Source organism: Rhipicephalus sanguineus, chromosome 11 (assembly GCF_013339695.2).
Source record: "Rhipicephalus sanguineus isolate Rsan-2018 chromosome 11, BIME_Rsan_1.4, whole genome shotgun sequence".
Classification (NCBI taxonomy): Eukaryota; Metazoa; Arthropoda; class Arachnida; order Ixodida; family Ixodidae; genus Rhipicephalus; species Rhipicephalus sanguineus.
In genome coordinates, this window is record NC_051186.1 from 57,203,675 (window position 1) to 57,223,503 (window position 19,829).

Below are 19,829 nucleotides of genomic sequence, written 5' to 3' on the forward strand. Positions count from 1 at the left end.
GAGGCACCTGTAATAATATCGCAGGGACCAAGCTAGAAAATCTATTGTACTGGATTACTGCGAGTACCACTAACTCAATCCTTCAGCAGGCACAACTTCAAAATAGAACTGTATGCCAACCAAATATTTCTAATTAGTTTTAACTATCTGAACGGAGGAGTGACGGAAGGTGCTAAAGCTGAACATTACTTCGCAATAGCAAGCAGCTTCTTTACGGAGGCTGGAAAATTCTACAGCAAAATTATGCCGTACGTTATTCTTCTATTTAATAGGGCTGTAAAGGCTAGGTCTCTCATGATGCGTTCGAAGCTGAAAAATGTTGTAATTGGTGCAGCTGTTTACTGCAAGCAAAACGTTTCAATAGTTGTGTAGAAACTGCAGACAGGTGTTAGTCTATGGTCGCTACAACCTCTTGGCACAAAGACAGACAAAGCTGCAACAACACGTCCCAACTATGCAAGTCTCTTAGTTCTGAATCCCAAAAAGGCCACATGAATTCAATGGGCCCACTGGTATGCTTTGGCAATAGATTAACTGTATGCATAGTGGCACACAGATGTGCCACTTTATTGCTTTCATAGTTAGGCCTCCTTCAAAGCTTTGTAAGTTCATACGAAACCATGGTTCCCAGTAAACGTAATCTCTCGTAGTACTGACCTTGCGAAGCTTGGGCTTTTCCCGAGCCTTAGCCAGCTCTTCTTCGAGGTATGTGCGCAGGCCCACTTTGACGTCCATCACGCAGGGGCACTGGAAACCAGCGAGCAGGTCTTGCAGCTCCAAGTAGGCTGCACACAAAGCACACAGAAAAACAACACTGTTAGGCACGGCAGCGTAGGTTGTTACCAGACAAATACAAAAACCAACAGTGTAGTCCCTTATGGAAGATATCACGGCGTAAAGCAAAAAAGAACTCATTGGTATGTGCAGGGGGGGCGGGGCGTTTACTGCAATCATGTACTAAATTTTCTCTATGCTAAAACCCTATCAAGCCAATTGGTATGTGAATGCAGACATATTATATAGCAAATTGAGCAAGTGCCTTGGACGAATTTCACTTGATGTTAGAATTTGCTCGTGCTCCACACAACAGAGCCACTGTCCCGGGTTCAAACGTGCCTGTGAGAATATTGTTGCATGGCGAACGTAACATCCTAAGGAAACTGAGGCTGACGTTAATGCTAAATTTTACAGAAAGCAACCACACAAGGGATGACGGTTACGCCTTCCTGAGCACAACGTATGCAAATTGTGAACATCTGTTTTCACGTTGCCTTTTCGATGAACGCACGAGACATCACTCTCCTCAACAACAGTGGCTCGCCTCAATGGCAGGGCTCACTCTCTGCTGCAATTTTACAGTAACACTGTCTTTATCCATTTGCAGCTCGAATGTGCACGACCTGTGCACAACAGTAACTAAACAGTGGCTTCTGTATCGTGAAGCCTGCTTCTATGTCATGCAGTTTCCCAAAAGCAGAAGGAATTAACTTACTGCTGCAGTCTTCCATCTCGACGCGGCCCTTGAACTCGGGCACGTAGTCCCGCAGCCAGGGATCCCTCATGAGCTGTTTCAAGCAGGACTCCTCCTTGCCGCACAGTTTCTTGAGAATCGTGCCTTGGGTGCCCGAGCGAAAGTTGCCTGCAGGAAAGACCATGCAATGTCGTCACCTTCGCTGCCATTTTGACATTATAAGCAATGCTCCTTGCAAGCTGCGTGTTGGTGAACTGTCTCCGAGCCTGTCACGATGTGTCGTTGCACCGAACGTCACAAACGCCGCATATGCTGGCACAAACACAGACCGGTGCCTATACGGACAAAATTTTCCATCACACGCACAGATTGGTAATCATTAGAGCAAACAGAAGTTAGAGTAACTTTACTGATAGATCAAGTCAGTACCTTACATCTTAACTTTCACAGACTCGCAGCTACGTCACCATTATTTTGGAAAATAATCAAAATTAACTTTCATACTCTGAATCTTAGCACAGATGAAAAGGCACTAAAGCAGAGCAGTAAGTAGCGAGAAGAGACCTATGAAAATTTTCCATTTAACGAATGGCCATTCATGGTATGGTATGGTATGGAAAAACTTTATTTAGGTCCGTCGGGGCGTGAACTAGCACGTAGCGGGCCGCTCCCACGTCGGGACAGATAGGCCTAACCTGTCCGCCACGTCGTGGGCCCGTTGGACTGCCCATAGCTGCGTCCTGAAATCCGTACTGCGTAGCGCAGCATCCCACTTTGACGATGTAACGTTTTGAACCCGTAACACAGGGCACCGCCAGAGCATATGATCTAAGCTGGCAAAGTCTGAGCAAAGCGCGCACGTGTTTGACGTCTGAATTTCTGGGTAAATTTTGTGCAAGAGTGCGGGACTGGGATATGCCCCGACCTGCAGGAGTCTGAGCGTCAATGCCTGAGGCCTGTTCAGTTTACTGTGCGGTGGCGGCCCACATTTTAATTATGCACATATGTAGTAAACTATGAAAAACATCTGCTAATGAGTCGTATAAGTATTGAAGAGTGCAGTCATTTTGTCAGCTACGTACCTTGGTGCCCTGCGAGCTGTATCCATGGGTACTTGTATTTCCTGTAGGTCTGGACAAATGGAGACCAGTGAACGACATTCCGCACTTTCCGCCATCCCGAAGGCTGCACAGACAAAAAAAGCACACGAAAATTTTAGATACAGAAAAATCTGTAAAAGCATTTGCACTGATGCTATACACTATAAATAATATGGTTAGCAGGTGAAGCTTGATCAAGTTCCACACTGAGAGACGCGAATAAACCACCACTGCAGTTTCACCAGTCATAAAAATACGGAGAACCACCCTAATATTGAAAACTACACACATACAATCAGCTTTTGATAGGCGCGCTGTAGTAGAACGTGAAAAATTACTCAAGTTGGAACAACAAGAAAAATATTGGGCGTATTGGCTGGCACGACCAAATAAGGCCTCGACATGGTTGTCGGGTCTGCTTCCACACGGTCTTGGGCAAACGGTGTCGAGCTAGTTGCAGACTCGTTTTATGTACCACACAATTTCACCGCAGTGAGCGCGCGTCATGAACTAAGGGAAAGGGGTGGGCGGCTCAGTGTCGGTAGATGCGAGGGCAAGTTTGGAAGATGTATTTTCCCTCCGACGCGTCCGCCGCGACGCGTGGATTCTGATCGATGCGACGAAATCGGATCGAGTTATGCATCACATGGCACTCCGCGTGGGACGTCGTCGGGTACAACAACCGGCGTTACTGCGTCGCTGGGGTGGTAGTAGTTACGTTACAGCTGAGGCGTAGCTAGCCAAGTCCTCCGAAGTAGTAGCAGATACACCAAAGCACAAATGCCAGTGAAGCGACTACTAGGGGAGTCGCGAGCGACGCGCGAACGAGCTTCATGCAAACAGGGACGCAACCAACGTGTAGGCTTGAGACCTACGTCGCTGGTACGCTTGAAGTGCCGACTTTCTCCACTTACGCTGCTCGAGTGGCGGCGAACATGGCACGTAGTCTTGCCGTTACAATGCGAGTGCGGCGAAATACTGCCCGTCATGATTTCCTCTTGGACTTCCAGAGACTCCAGCTTGGGTAAGGGGCGGCGGCGCGCCTGCCTCTGAGGCGTCTCACTCGCGGGGCTGGCGCCGCTCACGGCACGAACCGGGAGCCATTGTTTCTCTTTTTTAAAAGGCACGGCGGCGTCAAAGTGAACGATTTCACGCGTCGTCCCTCAGCCGGCGGCGGCTCACGTAGTGGAGACCCGTCGAAGAAGACGCTGCGCGACGATGACGTTGTTCTCTCCTGCCCTGTTCATATTTTACTTTCCTTCTCGGTACCCCTGGGAGCGCACAATAGTTGCCGCGGCCGCACCAACACGCAAAGCAGCTCATTACGCGAGTGGTGGAGGGGTGGGGGGTGGCTTCCGGGTAGCGAAGCTTATCTCCCCCGTGCGTAGAAAATCCGCAGCTGTCGCCAGCCCGATGTGTTGGCCGGTTGCTGCTACTGTGGCGCTGCCCACCCCTCCTGCCTCCCACTTCGGTTGCCGCATGCATCGCTCCATCGCTGTCGACAAGCATTCACCATGGAGCTCGTTAGCGCGTTGGTGCGAAGCATGGGTGCGAAGGGTCTATGAATAGATATGGTGCAACGCGCCGTCTGATGACGGTTCGCTGCGGCGGAGAATGGCGCAAAATTTGACTGCGGGTACAGTGTACTGCGGGGGTAGATGGCTTACCGGCGTTTCGGTTTTTACAACGCTCCTTCTTTCAACAGGAAAATAGCAAAAATCAACGTGAAAAGTATCATTAACGAAAAAATGTACCAAATAAAATGCATGCACGACTTTCGCGCCGCAAGTATCATGGATGCGGGTGCGTGACCGAAAGTGTAGATGCAGTGTAGATGTAGAAAAAAAATATCAACACATAAGTGAGCTCCTTGCATTCATATCGTTTTCAAGTCATTGTAGCAACTCTGCTACAATGACTTGACTCGACTATCCTGAAGCGAAGATAAACGATATAAAGAAATGGAATTAATTTCGCTCGGTTGAACCGCCATCGTCACACATCCAATAGTTGGATCAATTCACCGACACAAGCCAAAAGACACGACAACTTAGACTGCTACTCATAATAGTAGAACACTGTTAGAGCTTATGTTAATTCGCACGATCGGCGCCGAGGTAGGTGACACATGTTGTATCCAAAGGTTAAATTCAAATCGCGAAACGGCAAACACCGTGCATGGAGCTTCCTGCAATAATTACTGTAGCAAACTCTACGGCATCGATGGTTCGCCGTGCCGCATTACAAGCACATTAATGCGGCGTCGACCGAGTGCAGCAAAGCACGCGGCAAGAATCGCAGGTTATTCGGGCGTCTACAAACGCAAGTGGCAGATGATCCGTTCGCGGAAGCGTTTAAAAGCAAACGGGCGTTATGACAGAGCTTTTCAACGCAAAGAGGAAGCACCTCCTGTCTGCCACTGTTTCTTCACGGGAGTAACGAAGGCCGACGTCGCTGCCTCCGCAGTGCATTTTTGGGGAGGGTCACGCATATTTGTAGCAGCCCGGAGGAAATTATGGCAGTATTCAGGGAACCTTCGTTTGAAAAGGCGTAAACGGAAAGCGGGAGCACCTTCTGGACTGTTCAACCGGAGTACAATGCACGGCACGCTGGCGTCGCTGCCTCCGCAGTGCATTTTTGGTGGATCACGCGTATTTGCAACAGCCTTGGATGAAAAAGTGCGTAAAGGACGGCATTTACCTCGGACGCGTCCTCGCCGTGAGACGCGGTGAGGCGACGCTCCAGCAGAGCGAGCTTGAAGAAGGTCCAGAGGTTGGCGACCGACGAGCACAAGAAGTCCCTAACCAGCCTTAGGAACGCTGCGATCATCGCTTAGCGCGGGCAGCTGCGCGACGAGTCCGATGAGGAAGGGAACGATCGCTCGTACACGCATGTCTCAAAGAGAATTGAAGACGAGGCGACGGAATGGCCGCCGATCCTTCTCCCCGCGCCTATGGATCGATGCAGTGGGCTCGGCATGACTCCATTGTTCCTGTTTCCACCCCCTCGGCGCGCGTCTTCCCTCCGTCTGAAATATCACTCGTTCCCCTCTCCCGCTACAAGTGGCGTGGCTTCGAGTATAGCGAACCCTCGACTATGTACCGCGCGAAGTCTGAGACAGATGGTCCGACGCGGATCGTATGACACGCGAGCGTCTCGTAGCGAGCAAAGTTTCCGAGCGGTCGACGACTACAACGTCGAGCCCATTCCTGTATATAGTCGCGAGCGCGTGTACGTACTACTCGCGAGAAATATCCACGCTCCGGCTGAATAGAACTTTAGAAATATGAATGAACGGGACTTTAGAAACTGCAGACGCGACTGGTGCGAAGTATCGCCTGTCGGATCAGAGAACTCGCTGCAGAATCTGCTACACAACTTTTTTTCGCAAGCCACGCAGATGTTTTTACCTCGACACGCTGGCTATATGATATTCGCACCTCGAACAAAAAACCTTACGAAGACAAATTTCACGGTGCTCTCCAAGACCTCCGGGTGAAGACACTTAAAACCCGACGCATTTCACGAAGTGCCACACGAGAAATCGCCGGACTCTTTCGCGTAAGCTGGAACATCTGTTGTTTCGCACAGAATGCCGAACCGAGCATTTGCCTAACGTCCACAGGAGAGACCCGGGCTGTCCTCCCATACTCTGCATCTCGTTCAGCACCGACCAATGGCGAACCCGTCCCTCGCACTCAACGCGCCTGACAACGGACTCGAAGCTGCACGCGCTTCCGACGCTGTAATTATAGCACGGCGAAGCCTCCTATGTTCATAAACAAGAACGTTGCTGACGGCTCGCGCGCGCACTTAGTCAAAACTTGAGGCGTATATAGCGTCGCCGAGTTGGTAAAGCTAAAGGCGCAGTGTATGCGGTTCTAATAAGGATCGAAGAGGGCACTCTACGCTCTTATCTGAAGTAGCGGAAAAACGGCAAGGTCATGGCCAGATATGACGTCAAAGAACCACGGGTAACTCTCAGCGAGGGGTCAATTTTGCAAGAGAGGCCAGACGGCGAGACCTTTTGGCTTCGGTGTCACGCTGCCTGCACAATCTCAGCTTGCCGCGTAGGTGCACAAGTCACGGTGTTGCGAAGAGCTATACGTACACCCACGCATACACACAGACGCGTGTCTCGAAGACTCGCAGAGCGTGGCGCGTTGGCTTCTTTCGAATGTATGCATAGGGGGAAAGGAATCTATCTCTGACGTCATGTAAGATCACCGGGGGTGTAATCGGAGAGACACCTCACGCTGAGGCTTTGGAACACAGGCGGTCACAAGGGGGCATGCGCCCTCGGAGGTGTAAACACACCCCCGCCGACTGACTCTCGCGCGTTGCGTGACCCCGCGAGATACGCATGCGCCAAACCTCGCTTCCGTTTGGGTGTCACGAACGCTGACTATCAGGTTCACTTATACTGTAACAGCGGGTACTCCGTTTGTTAACCTTAGTCACCCTGATAACCACACGAAAACACTTCCGGGACCAACCGCCTAGTTAGCATACGCTAGCGTGCTGTAAACTATTATACATAATCGGCGCTCGGCGATGCGTCGCCGTTTCGTGGCATGACCTTATCACCTCGAGGAAGTGACCTGTTATGTAAACAACACGGCCTCTCGCAAAGTCACGCGGCCAAACGAACTCGTATCTCTCTTTAAAGGTAAACATAAACACTCTGTATACACATTGTGTTCATATTCATAAGAACGCATGCGTAACAACGCAACACTTCTGAGACCTCCACAGCTGGGCTACAAGAAAGTCAGTCACAACCTAAGAAAAAGATGCCAGCCCCTCCCACAGAGAAATTGCATAAATGCTCCAACCAATAGCGCTTACTCATTTTCGTGACGTCAAGCACTTCTTGCGAGCTTCAGATAGTTATGACTTTCCCATACATAGACACGTTTGCGTCGCTAATTTTAGATCGTAAACTTGAATGTCCCGGTAAACTTCGTCAGGGATTTTGACGCCGCTGTTCAGCCAAACGTAATGGTTAGTGCATTAACCGAGAAAAAGTAGTTACGGTTCGGGCGGAAACCATGGCTAGCACAACTATCTTTCACGGGTGAATGGCAGGCGCACCGCGGTTTTGTGGGCTGAGCCAACATTTTTTTTTTCTTAGGCTGTAACCCGCTTAGCATGCTCTTTGTGTATACGCGGGCAGGGAACGCAAAAGGACGCTGAATTAGAAGAGAGAGCCGCATTGTGTCAATTCTCTCGTACTTCTTTCGTTGAGCGTAACGCGTTCGGGCCGAAACAAGCGTGCAGCCATCATTAAGCCGAAAGGCCAAACGGATCCGCCCAGCCCAGCCAAAGCTCGCAGGTGAAAGGGGCGCCTACTGAAAGGCAGCTGTGCTCAAAGCTAGGTCGCCCGGATGCGACAAGGCCTCGCTCACAGAAGTTCCGTGCAATGCGATACGACTACCGACAGGTGTTCATGATGCAGGTGCATGAGGTGCATATGCGCGCCCGAAAGCATTATCGCTTTAGTTTTCATTTCGGAAAGTGCTGCTCGGGGAGGATGTATGTACAGCCAGTACCAGCAGCACGTTGCCAAGGTTATTCCTCGCAAGAGTGCTGACCCGCTTAAGTGAAGTGCCCGAGGGGTGATTAGCCCGCTGCAGTTGTATGCTGTTTGAAACCGCATGCATCTGTCGGCATGTTATCTTCACTGCGGAAAGTGCTGCTCTATGCTTAAAAATTAGTTTGAAGCGCACCGAAGACGCAGACGATGGAAATGGACAGGACAGCGCTTACTCGCCATCTTGTTGCTCCATGAATGGCATTTCGACATGCAAACGGCGGGAACAGATTTGGTTCATCTTAAAAGTTTAAAATGAAATAAACCAAACGAGAGAGGAAAGTTCACGGTAAGATGGCGGTTTGAAGGGACGAGCAGTCTTCGTTTCGGTTGTAGTTTCGGCAAGGGCACTCAGATTCGTCAGGGCAGCGTTTCTGTTGATTTGATGCCATGAGGAAGACAAGTTAATCCTTTTGTCGACTCGAACGCTGCGGCTCCAACGGCATTCCTTGTTCAACGACTTGCGATCGAAATAGAGATGATTTAAGAGCACGGAGCATGGGTATACCGACTTGTTTGTCGACGCCTAAACCCAGTTCCAGGAAGGTTTGGAAACGAAACAATAAATGGGTTCACAAGGGGGGAAAAAAAAAAGACCAAACGACATCGAAGTTCGAAACAGAGCTCAGAGTTTCGTTTCTTGCCCTTACATGCTCTTTTTTATTTTGTGTGTGTAGGAGTGTTTGGCATCTAAGATGGCCGCTCCTTACTCCTTCTATCTTTGGCTTATAGTAGTGTGCAGCAAAGATTGGCCGCGACTTTAGTTTGGGATTACGGCGGCCGGCTGCACGGAACTTCCGTAGCAGCTGGTAGAATGAGAGTGAGGAGGACTCCCGGGGTCGTGCGTGCTCGCCTGGCGAGGAGGAGAGCAAGAGCGAGGTACGCAAACAAAAGGTCCACTGCGGCCAAGGCCGCGCGCAGAGGTCCGCGAGCGCCGCGTGCTTGCTCCGCGTCCCTTCGCGTGAATCTCCTGCATGGCCACCGCGCGGTCGCTTGGCACGCCGTCTCCTCTGACGCTCCGCGTGTTTTATAGTTTGTTTGTCCGCAAACTTCCTACCGTTTTGCGGTTTTGCGGGTTACCAGAGACGTGTGCGGGAGCAACAACGCTGGTGATGCCGAGCCTTGCCAGAGACACGGAAAACGAATATCTCTGTGACTTGCATGTTTTATACATCACTGGTAGTTTAAATAATTGGCAGCGAGATCATAGTAATCTCTCAGTACTTTCATTAGTTTCTAGCTTGTCCGGTATTCCGGTAAAGAGCTTTTCACAGACGTCTCCCTGGGCGCCGCCATTATCCCTTCTGGGCTGCACTAAGTAGGCGTGCCCCCCCCCCCCCCCCCCCTGCAAAATGCACTGCCCAGACTGTGACGTCAGCCATTGTACTCACGTGCACAGCCCAGCGTGGCGGCGTTTTTTTTCTCTCCTGTGAAAAGGTCTATACGCAAAGGGGTTTACGGAATACCGGGTTGCCGGACGATGTTATCCACATATTGGGACGCTTCGTGCTACCACAATCGTAGACTCGCTTGTTTGTTTTCATTTAGTGTACTTGAGGGAAAAAAAGTTTTGAAAGGCAACTCATTCGGTATTAGGCTAGGCCGCTAACGAGAATGTACACCAGGGGGGAAGCAGAATGCACCAGGTTTCTGCAATAACAATGCTATGCCACGGCCACCTGGATCGGGGCGCGCGGCGGTGTTGCTCCGGCCGTCCCATTCGGACGGAGGAGGCGTAATTGCAGAAAGGGGCGTGACCGCTCCTTTCGCCGCACCGCGGCGCGCGCCTACTACCCCTCCATTCCTTTGCGCTCTATGCGGGAAGGTTTGCGGCGCCTTCAAGATATCGCTGTAGAATAACCGTGAGTTAGCATAGCACTTCCCCCACCCTCACAAAAAGCACATAAAAGGATGAATGGCGGCTATCGCTATATTCTTTATTTTTTTTGTGTGTGTGTGCGCCAGTCCTTGTCGTGATGATGGTGACCGAAGCGAAAACACCCGCGAGTCACATTTCAAGAAAATTGTTTTGGTGTTCTTAAGTGCAGAATATCAGTAAAAAGTATACATGCGAAGGAAAACACGAGATTTATTAAAAACCCCTTTTTTTCTGAGTGCTTCCAGAATAGAGGAAACGATCCGAAGGTTGGTTCCGCTGCTTAAAGGAGGTTGGCGGATTTCCCTTGGGATGCTGCGGCCTTGAGTGCGCGAGCTTTACCTGCTGGAAGGAATGCCACTTTGGCGTCGAGGCAACGTAATCTTTCTTGGTGTTGACTTACAGTAAGGCACGCAGCCGTACGGCACGTTTCTGAAAAACACGGTAAATGAGGCAAGCGAGTGAAAAACTCGCAGCTACAGCTAACAGGCGTAACCTCGTGGTACGCAGACTAAAAACAAATTACTTGCCTGAAGTCAATGTGGTATGACAATGTGAAACATCTAAAGAGAGAAAGCGTATATTCACGTCTTTTTTTATTGTGAAAAAGTCGCAGCTACAGCTAACAGGCGTAACCTCGTGGAACGCAGGCTAAAAAACAAATTACTTGCCTGAAGTCAATGTGGTATGACAATGTGAAACATCTAAAGAGAGAAAACTTATATTCACGTCTTCCTTTTATTTGTGTTACGTATTAACACGTTAATTAGTGCAGACCGTTAGAGGCGTTTATTTCCGTCTTACATGTGCACTCTGCCCGTAATTAATTCAGATAGAGTTAAACGCCTCTACAAACTGCCCGTTCACATTAAATACGACACGCACCAACACACCAGAAAAACAATTGATGCGTTTTGTTAAAACACGCACAAAAAATAAGAAAAAAAAGCAGAGCAATACTAGCGAGAAACGTCCGCAACCGACCTACGGCCGTCGGTAAATCGACGCTTATGTAACGTCGGGCCTTGGTCAACCCGCGAGCGGCATGCACTCGGCATCGTCGGCCACGGTGGACGGGCCTACATCGGGTGCCGACGCAGGCCCACATGAGGCCAATGTCAATCCCCAAGACCGGCCCTACATTGGTTGCTAAGGTTGAGCCAACGACAGTGCAGTTGGCCAGCGACGTCAGGCCGACATTTTTCCAAGGGTAAAATGGTGCTTGGGAAACGGGCTCTTTCATGCTGTCGCGTTAAAACGACAATTCGATACCAAAACGAGAGAAAGTGGCCATTGCGCGACCGACCCTTAGCTAATTCGCAGGCGACAAGCGTCACTCATCGCTTTCGCGTTCAAATTCGCCTACATGCGGCCTGCGCTTAAATAAGAACGTCGCATTCACATCACTGTCGTATCGTGGGAACTTCAGAATGCAAAGAGACGTGCCCATATCAAAATGTTGCCTATCATCGGCAAGGAGAAAACGACTACAGCATTATCATTACCGCAATTTTTTTCCAGCAACGTGATGCTCTTAAGACAGCGCTCGACCGCAGAAGATAGCTATGCAGTGCCGACGACGACAAAATGTATTTCCCTTAGAAAGAAGCATGGCGCGCGCCGGTCCAGGCGGCCGTGGGAGAAACGATTGCCAAAACAAAGAATGAGAAGCACGGAAAATCACGTACTCGGCACAATATATGTGTCATGGCACCTATGTAGCGGCCGTGGTCATGGCACATGAACGCGCCGCGCCACACGAAGTCTCTTAAGCACGCTGCTTGGCTCTATCTCGATTGTAACATGCTACAGAGAACAACACTCACTGTGTAAAGCCCGATTAACATTACATAATAGCGTACCTTGATTCCAGTCACTACGTGCACGATGTCCAGTGTGCATTTTTCCAAACACATCTGCGGCTGTCTACGGCGCGGTCAGCGCGGAATCATTCGCAAGGGGGTAGGAGGAGAGCGCCGCGTCGCGGCGCGCGTCTGAACTACCTCAATTACGACTTTTCAAAGGGGCGCGCGCCGAATGGGACGGCCGGAGCAACACCGCCGCGCGCCCCGATCCAGGTGGCCGTGGCTATGCTTGCCCGGTTCATCTCGGCCCCACCAGGTGGCACCACCTATCCGGCCTCTCACGTTTGCGGCTACGGTATTCCGGTATAACGCTAACGCAAAGAAGTTTGCGCAGGCTTCCCACCGTTTGCGGATTACGGGTTACCGGAGAAGTGTACAGGAGAAACTAGGCTGGTAGCGACATCTGATGACGCAAAGCCTTGCCGTAGACGCGAAAAACTGATATTTCAGTGACTTACATGTTCTGTACTTCACTGCTGGATTATAAAGCATTGGCAGTGAGACAAGATAATCGCAAACTTGCAGTGCTTTCATTATTTTTTTTTTCCACGAACACATTAACGAAACCGAAGTTTCCTTCAAGTGCATTGCAGTATGACTGAAAGACACCAGACGTCGCCACCAGCCCTGCTACTGCTGTCAACGGCACCGATAGGCCGGTATCCGCAAACGGCAAGAAGTTTGCGGGCAAATTAAAGCTCTGTTTAAACTCTTTAAACGCAGGACGGTGGTACAGATTATTCCACTACAACAAAATAAAATAAAAACATAATAAATGTATTTGTTTCCTCGTAAAAGCCGGAGGCACGCGACCCCCGAAAAGAACGTCGGGGCGAAAATTTCATAATCACAATTTCCGCGTGCACACACGTACGAGACTTCCATCAGACGTTTTGGAATGTCGATCGCTCCTAAATATTTCTGAGAACAGTGACCGCGTAAGATTTATGTTTTTTTTTTCTCTGTTTCTATGTATACGCAGTGGCAGCGGGGTGTCGCCGGCTCATGCATTATTCCTGCAGCCAATGCCCGAGCACGTTCGCTGCTTACGTCACGGCGTCGCTGACGTCATTAACGCCACTCGAAAGCAGGATACGGCTCTCTCTTGCTGAAAATGTGCATTCATTTATTCGCTTAGTTCAAAGGCGCGGTTGACATAACATACGGGGACACTACAAGAATACGAAGTAATTGAATACAGCCAATTGAAAAAAAAAGCAAATAAAAATAAATAAAGTCGTACATTGCAATGTAAGGTCGGAAGGCGACGAAAAATTCGCGTAAGTATCGCTATGACAACCACAAGAAGATCTCGCGCAACTTGCGATTCTTTCGCAATTATCGTTTGCCAATAGCTGCAGCCGCATTCGTTGACAATATGAGCTTCACTAACATGAATGCCACCATCATGAACACACTTCGAGAGTTAGATTTTTCTTTTTGTTCTTGCGACAGGGGGACCCGCATGTATGTTAGCCTTGGGAAACACTAAGGAAAGTCTATATAACCCGGTTTTAATGTTTGCGCTAAACATGACAGTCGGCTCCTCCAATTATCCCTTGCGAGGAAAAACAAGAAGAGCAATTAAAGCGGATGAGCGCCACAGTCTAAGGGAAAAAAAAAAAAGAGTATGTGTGACTCTTTTCGGTTAGTCCTGCAGGCTTGCCAGGTGTATGACTCTCTTTAAAGAGATACGTTAACACCTTTTTGTGTCCCACGACTCTCCAACGAGAGTATAAGGATCTCCAAAGGGAGTTAACGCGTCTCTTTAAAGAGAGTCATATACGCGGCAAGTCAGGACACACAAAAAAGAGTCAAATGACTCCCCCCTTTTTTTTTCTTAGAGCCTATGAGAAACGCGAAGAACACGCACATATTGGACACGAAGTCTCCCTTGTCCGACCTTCCACTCGAGCACTGTAACAATGTACGATTTCAGTGACCAAATGGATGTGGGCCGATAACACCTAAACATCGTATCCACTCAGCATCAGCCCAATCATTGAGTTAAGTAGACATTTTGTTTTTCTATTTATTTTTTAATTCTTAATCGTAAGAGCGGAAACATTGCAGTGTACGTTGCGCGGCACGATTTTCAAGGCAGCCCGGTTTTTCGAAACACTGCGACGCGACCATGAATCCGTCTCTTCTCGCGATGGTATGGTCTTCGCGCAACATTGAAACACACACGCACACAAAAGAACACCCAAGGGACGGAGAAGAGAAAAGAAAATGAAATGCAACGAGGAGGAGAACGAATGAACGAATTAATGAATCGAGACGTAGACAGATGGAGAGAGAGAGAGGGAAGGAAAGAATGAAAGAACGAAGCGTTACAAACGTCGAGGACGACGCAGTATGCGTGCAAGAAGGGACTTCGCGAAGTACGCCATAAGAGCGCCCGCGAGGTCAAGGAAGGCCGCGGTGATTGCGTGTGCTGCCTGCGCCCGCGGCAGCTGCCTCATTAAACACTGGGCGCCTACACAGCGTGCAGTGCGCGAGGTTACGCGTGACGTCGGCCGAAACACGGTACGAATATACGCACGCAACGCTGAAGTTCTATGTCGATATGAGGGCTAAATATAGCTCATATAGTTACCCATATATAAAGTTCAACAAAGATAAGAGTTTGTCTCTCCTTCTCTCTCTATTCATTATGTGGCTTTATTAAAGATCCAGTCCATATATATATATATATATATATATATATATATATATATATATATATATATATATATATATATATATATATATATATATATATATATATATATATATATATATGTGTGTGTGTGTGTGTGTGTGTGTGTGTGTGTGTGTGTGTGTGTGTGTGTGTGTGTGTGTGTGTGTGCGCGTAAGCACAGAATATTCGATCACGACTGCGTAGGATTACAGCGCATAATGTGCACACACTTGGGCTCGAAGCAGGCCTCTTTCTCTCTCGCCTGCACGTGGACACGCGCCCAAGGCGCTGCGCATGCGCGTATCCTACACGGGGGTCATATGACAAACAGCGAGGTTGTTGGACGCCTGCAGGCGTCCTTGCACGTGGGAAGACATCTATCCGAGAAAAGATCTGCCTCGATGGCGGAATAAGTGAGGGACTGAGGCAGTCGGCGAGACGACAAAAAGATAAAAATAAAACACATAAAAAGCAAATTTTGGACCTCGGTATAAAGCGAGCGCGTGCAGAAGTTTACCGCATATATACATTTACGAGCGATGCGCAAAAGCACTGCGTCGAGGCTTTGCTTTTCTAGATCGCTTTTTTTGTGCCTTTAGAGCTTCACCTATCGAAGGAGATAACCTTTGAGAGGATGCGCGCGAATTGAGAATGAAAAAAGGAAAAGTAGAAGAGTGTTTACGTTAATCGGCGGAGAGCCCGACTCGCTTGCAGTAATCTGCATGTACGCTTTTTATAATTTTATTTCCTTTATTCCGATGAAGAAACTCATCGGGAGAGGGCGTAAACGTCAAGCCCAGGGACGTGAGGATGGCGAGCGTCCTTTGCATTTCAATTAGGTATATTCCTATAGAGCCGAAGAAAAGGGTCGCCATGCCAATTCTTCCGACACCGCGGCAGAGCTTGGGGGGTTCCGTTCTCACGATGAACGAGAAGCGTACGGAGACCGAATTTTCAGAACGATAATGCCGCTGCCGAAGCTATAGTTCAGGCCGTGTTAAGAGTTGCGTCCTTTCTGGTTGGACTGGGCGCCGCCAGGTGTCACCACTAACCCGGCCACTCACGTTTACGTCACCGCGGCGGCCCTGCATTCTGTAAGTGGATATGCCTTTTCACGCATAAGCTAATCAAAACTTCCTGACGTACACTACAACGTAACATTTAAATTTGAATGGACGAGTGGTTTAAGTTCCCGCTTCACCGGAGTTCCCCATATTTATCTGCTTTATCCGCCGATCGCAATCACCTCGTACACCTCGTTACAGCCATTTTCACTTACTCATCCAACAAAGCAAGCAGTGAACTGTTAGATATTACGCTCTCCTACAGGAAAAAGCACAAGGTTTCTCGACTTCGGCGTTGTCTAATCACATTGAATACCCGCGTAACCGCCATGATCACCTCTTTTTCCCCTCGATGCAATAATTAGCTTTGAAGCATGGAGGAAGTCGACATGCGGCCCATACCAAATGTATCCCGTTACTTCATGAATGTCCGCGCTGCCAGGGACGGGCGAAAGGACAAGTGAAAAAAAAAAAACACATACGGAGTGATACGCCTCCCCCCGTGCGTGTCTTTTTTCCATTTGTCCTTTCGCCAGCCCCTGGCAGCGCGAACAGTCGTGAAGTCATACCAACTAGCCCCTGTAGAAGTAGCATAGTAGTATAGTGACCTAGATAGTAGCAAGCGTGGGTCGGCTGCTGCACGAGAACCGCAAAAATGGCGCCCAGCTCGGGGCACCGCAGCGCCACATTGCGGCTCAGTTTCAGATCATACTCCCTATAGCAAACATGCATGCCTCTTAGACCACAGCTCGAACCAAAAGCCGTCAGAGGGCACTCGATCGCTTCAAGACACACTTTTAGTTCGCAGGGTACTCGCGATCTTTTGCCACTGGCTAGCCGCGCTTTGACTAATAATATGCCCAGCGTCCGGATTGGCTCGCATTTGCATTAACGAACAAACCTATAGCGTGCGGTTACGGGAAGCCCTGTACGGCCCAGCAGTGGCAAATGCGCACGAAAAGCCGCCCTCCAGCAGGCCTGCGGGAGCACTTCCCGGGAGCGAGGCCGCGCGGCGAAACACATCTAACGACGTCGACGACGAACACGGCTAGGCTAGCAGCGCGCTTGCCCGTCGTCCTTGGAAGGACCGCGTGCCGCAACAGGCTGTCGCCTCTCTTTATCGAGAACGCCGACCGAAACGGATGGACGCCAAACCATTAGCGGTCCGCCGAAGCTCGTTAAAGTGGAACGGCTATATCCGCGAAAGCGCGCGGCCAGAGAGGAAAGGAAGAAAAGGCCGCGAGAATCGGCAGCCACGCGCGTCGTTATGTGTGTACGGCGAGCGAGAGCGCAGAATTAGGTAACAAGATGATGGACAACAAGTAGCGGAGGACAACAACGAGCGTTACGTCTCTATATCGCTATCCGGTACACGCGCAATTAACGAGCGCGAATCACCCGGAGCGGGCATGCACGTGCGAAAGACTCAAAAAGGAGCGACGTCGGGTTGTAGTATCGCGTTCCGAAGTAATGGACTGTCTGTCCTTTGACCGTGTTGCAACAGGAGACGCGCCTGGCGAGAAAGGAAAAAGCACCAGGAAGGACCAGGTCACGGAGAACTGAAGCGCGACTTGGCCTCAGCCGGTCGTGAGGCGATCTTCGGGTGTCCAGCAATGTAATAACGCGCAAGACCACCCGTAGTAAGAAGCGCTGCAATGGGGGTCAGTTGGTTACACATTAAACAGTTGTTCCCCAAGTTACAGCGCCCAAGACTATCATCCATAGTGAAACGAAGCCAGGTCCAGAAACCTCACCCTTCGTTCGTGTAGGAGCTGTTTTTTTTTTTTTTTTTCGTTGGTTAGCCGGCTGCCTTCGCTGAAAAAACGTATTCCAACTACACGGTCCGCTCTTACGCACAGTTCTTCTATCTTAAGAGCTCTAACTTGTGAACACGGGCTCAGATAAGACGGCATGCAGGAGCTCTGACTGGCTCCGACAATGCAGAGAGGTGTCGATGTCTGTCCGCACGACATGGCTCCGGTTTCGCGGTTTCTTTTTCAAGTTGACAACAGAATACGAGCCAGGACAAGCGTAAGCTAAACCACACAAGAGACAAGAGCCATTTCGAAGTTTCAGGGGGGGGGGGGGGTTATCGCCCAGAGTGGGGGACACTCCCCTGCAGAACGCGCGGTTCCTTTTTTTTTTTTTTTCTGAAGTTAACTCGCGAAAACAGACACCACGCGCAAGGTAAGAGCCATTTCGAAGTCTGAGGGGTGTTTTTTATCGTTTGTAGCGGGGAAGAACTCCCCTCCGGAACTCACCAACGTGCGAAGTGGATTAGCCAAGACGGGACCGAGCGGGGGACACGGAGACATCTTGCGTCCGATGTTCAGGAGAAGGGACGAGCCGCACGAGTCACCGATGGCGGCGAAAGATACCGGCGCCGCCGAAACAATCTTCTTCGGCATCGCCAGTTCTTCGTTGTTCTCCTTGTCCAACGGAGGCGGCGGCGGTCCGCCGCCTTCTTCCTTGCGCATCAGCAGGTTAGTCCGAGCGTCATTCTCGAGTGGAAACTTGAGCACACACATATCGGCGGCCGGTGCCGAGCTCTTAGGGGCAGAAGCGGAGACGAACTCGCGACACATCGTTCAAGCCGGACGCGATGCGACGTCAAGAGAAGGTTCTTCTCGTTGCCGCTGAGCGCGGAAATCACCGCAATAACGCACTCCTGCCAGCCACGATCACAGAGGGTGGGGAGCGATGAGGAGATCCGCTGGGGCGGTTTCGCGCACGGTTTCAAGAGGGAAGTTCCCGAGCCTCTATTGCAACGGCAACGGCGGCAGCGCCAGTAGAAACGATGAGCATCGCGGAAAGACCAAGTCACTACTCGCCAGCGACGGGGAACAAGCAGCTCTTTTTCTTTCTTCCCCAGCCCTGAGGTCGTCGAGGTGGTGGGCTTCCCTCTCCCTCTTTCGCATCCTCCTCTCCCTCCTCTCCTCAGCTGTGTGAGCGAATGGTCGACCTCCCTCGAGAGCACCAACCGGTGGCCAGTTCTCACGGTACATGGAAGGGGGGGGGGGGGCAGTGCGCGTGCAATGAGTCACGTCGTCCACAAGAAGTTCTCAGTCACGCCACGCGGTGGGGAGAGGGGGCGCTGCTGTTGCTTGCTGCCAGAGTGTTTTAAGATGGTCCTCATCGACGTCACAAGCCCCGCCTCCAGAAAGAAACAAGGCGAGGACTTTAACAACGAGCAATGGTACCCCCCGGGTGGTGAGAGAGGGGGAGAGGTCGAAATTTCGCTCATCCCTGCAAGGAGGGAAAAGCTATACGTCTTCAGAGACAAAGAAGGCCGCCACGTGTCTGCGCAACTTGTTGACCCTGTCACCATGCAGTGTTTCTCACCTGAGAGTTGTTCTACCTTGTTTTTCTTTGTGTGTAAGCGCGGAGCACGTTAAGTGGCGAAGGCCACCCGGACGACACGAAAGCGGGGGAGCGGGCTGGGAATGGAAGTTCCAAACGATGCAGGTTGCGCACTTTCCGTGACACCGTATACTTCAACGCAGCGAGGTACAAGCCGAAGAGTGCGAAAATCGGCGGAACTGAAGTGGTAAACACGCTCGACTCTCGCTACAATGAAACTTCTCGAATAACGAAAATAAACTGTCCCATTCAAACTATATTACCTGGTGTCCAGAATCCGTACTACACAGCCAGGGCAATTAGTTACCTCGAGCGTCGAAACTTTTCTCCATGTCCAGCTGAAACGAGTAGGGTACGAACCTGTCGCAGTCACGTGATGCGGCATCCTCGTTCGAGCAGTGTTGAGTCCATCCAACACACACACTAACCCATATACGTGCAGGACTTTGAAAAGCGCCCCGTTAACCGGCTCTCCGATACGCCATAGATACGCCTCACACACCTATAGTACAGATAAGAGATCTTTGCAGGTTTGCAATAAGATTCGGTCGCTGATCACGGCCTGCTCCACGGACGTGCACGGCTCTCGCATCACCCGCAATAGGTGAACACTGTTACTCATCTACGACCAAACAGGCTTCGATTACATAGTTTCTCGCTATTCTGTATTCTTTTTTTGTGTTCGCGCCCAGCGGCGCAGCAGGTTTTGCCTTCTTTCACACCGGCGCCTGTGGACGGCGGCGCCGGCTCTGTATACGTGCGTCATAGAGCTGCTCGCACCCCACCGGTTTCCTGCTACGGCAAGCGTCATTGCCTA

General features: G+C 50.3%; 1 protein-coding gene across 2 annotated transcripts in view; it reads right to left on the reverse strand.

The window, feature by feature from the left end:
* Nucleotides 1-19,829, reverse strand: part of LOC119374397 (inositol-trisphosphate 3-kinase A) — a 246,117-nt gene that overhangs the window by 5,242 nt on the left and 221,046 nt on the right. For both annotated transcript variants that reach the window (XM_037644484.2, XM_049410827.1), the window contains exons 2-4: nt 2,554-2,656; nt 1,493-1,639; nt 658-785 (exon numbers count right to left, since the gene is read on the reverse strand). In XM_037644484.2, coding sequence (XP_037500412.1) covers nt 658-785; nt 1,493-1,639; nt 2,554-2,656 — 378 coding nt within the window. The remainder of the gene's footprint in view (nt 1-657; nt 786-1,492; nt 1,640-2,553; nt 2,657-19,829) is intronic.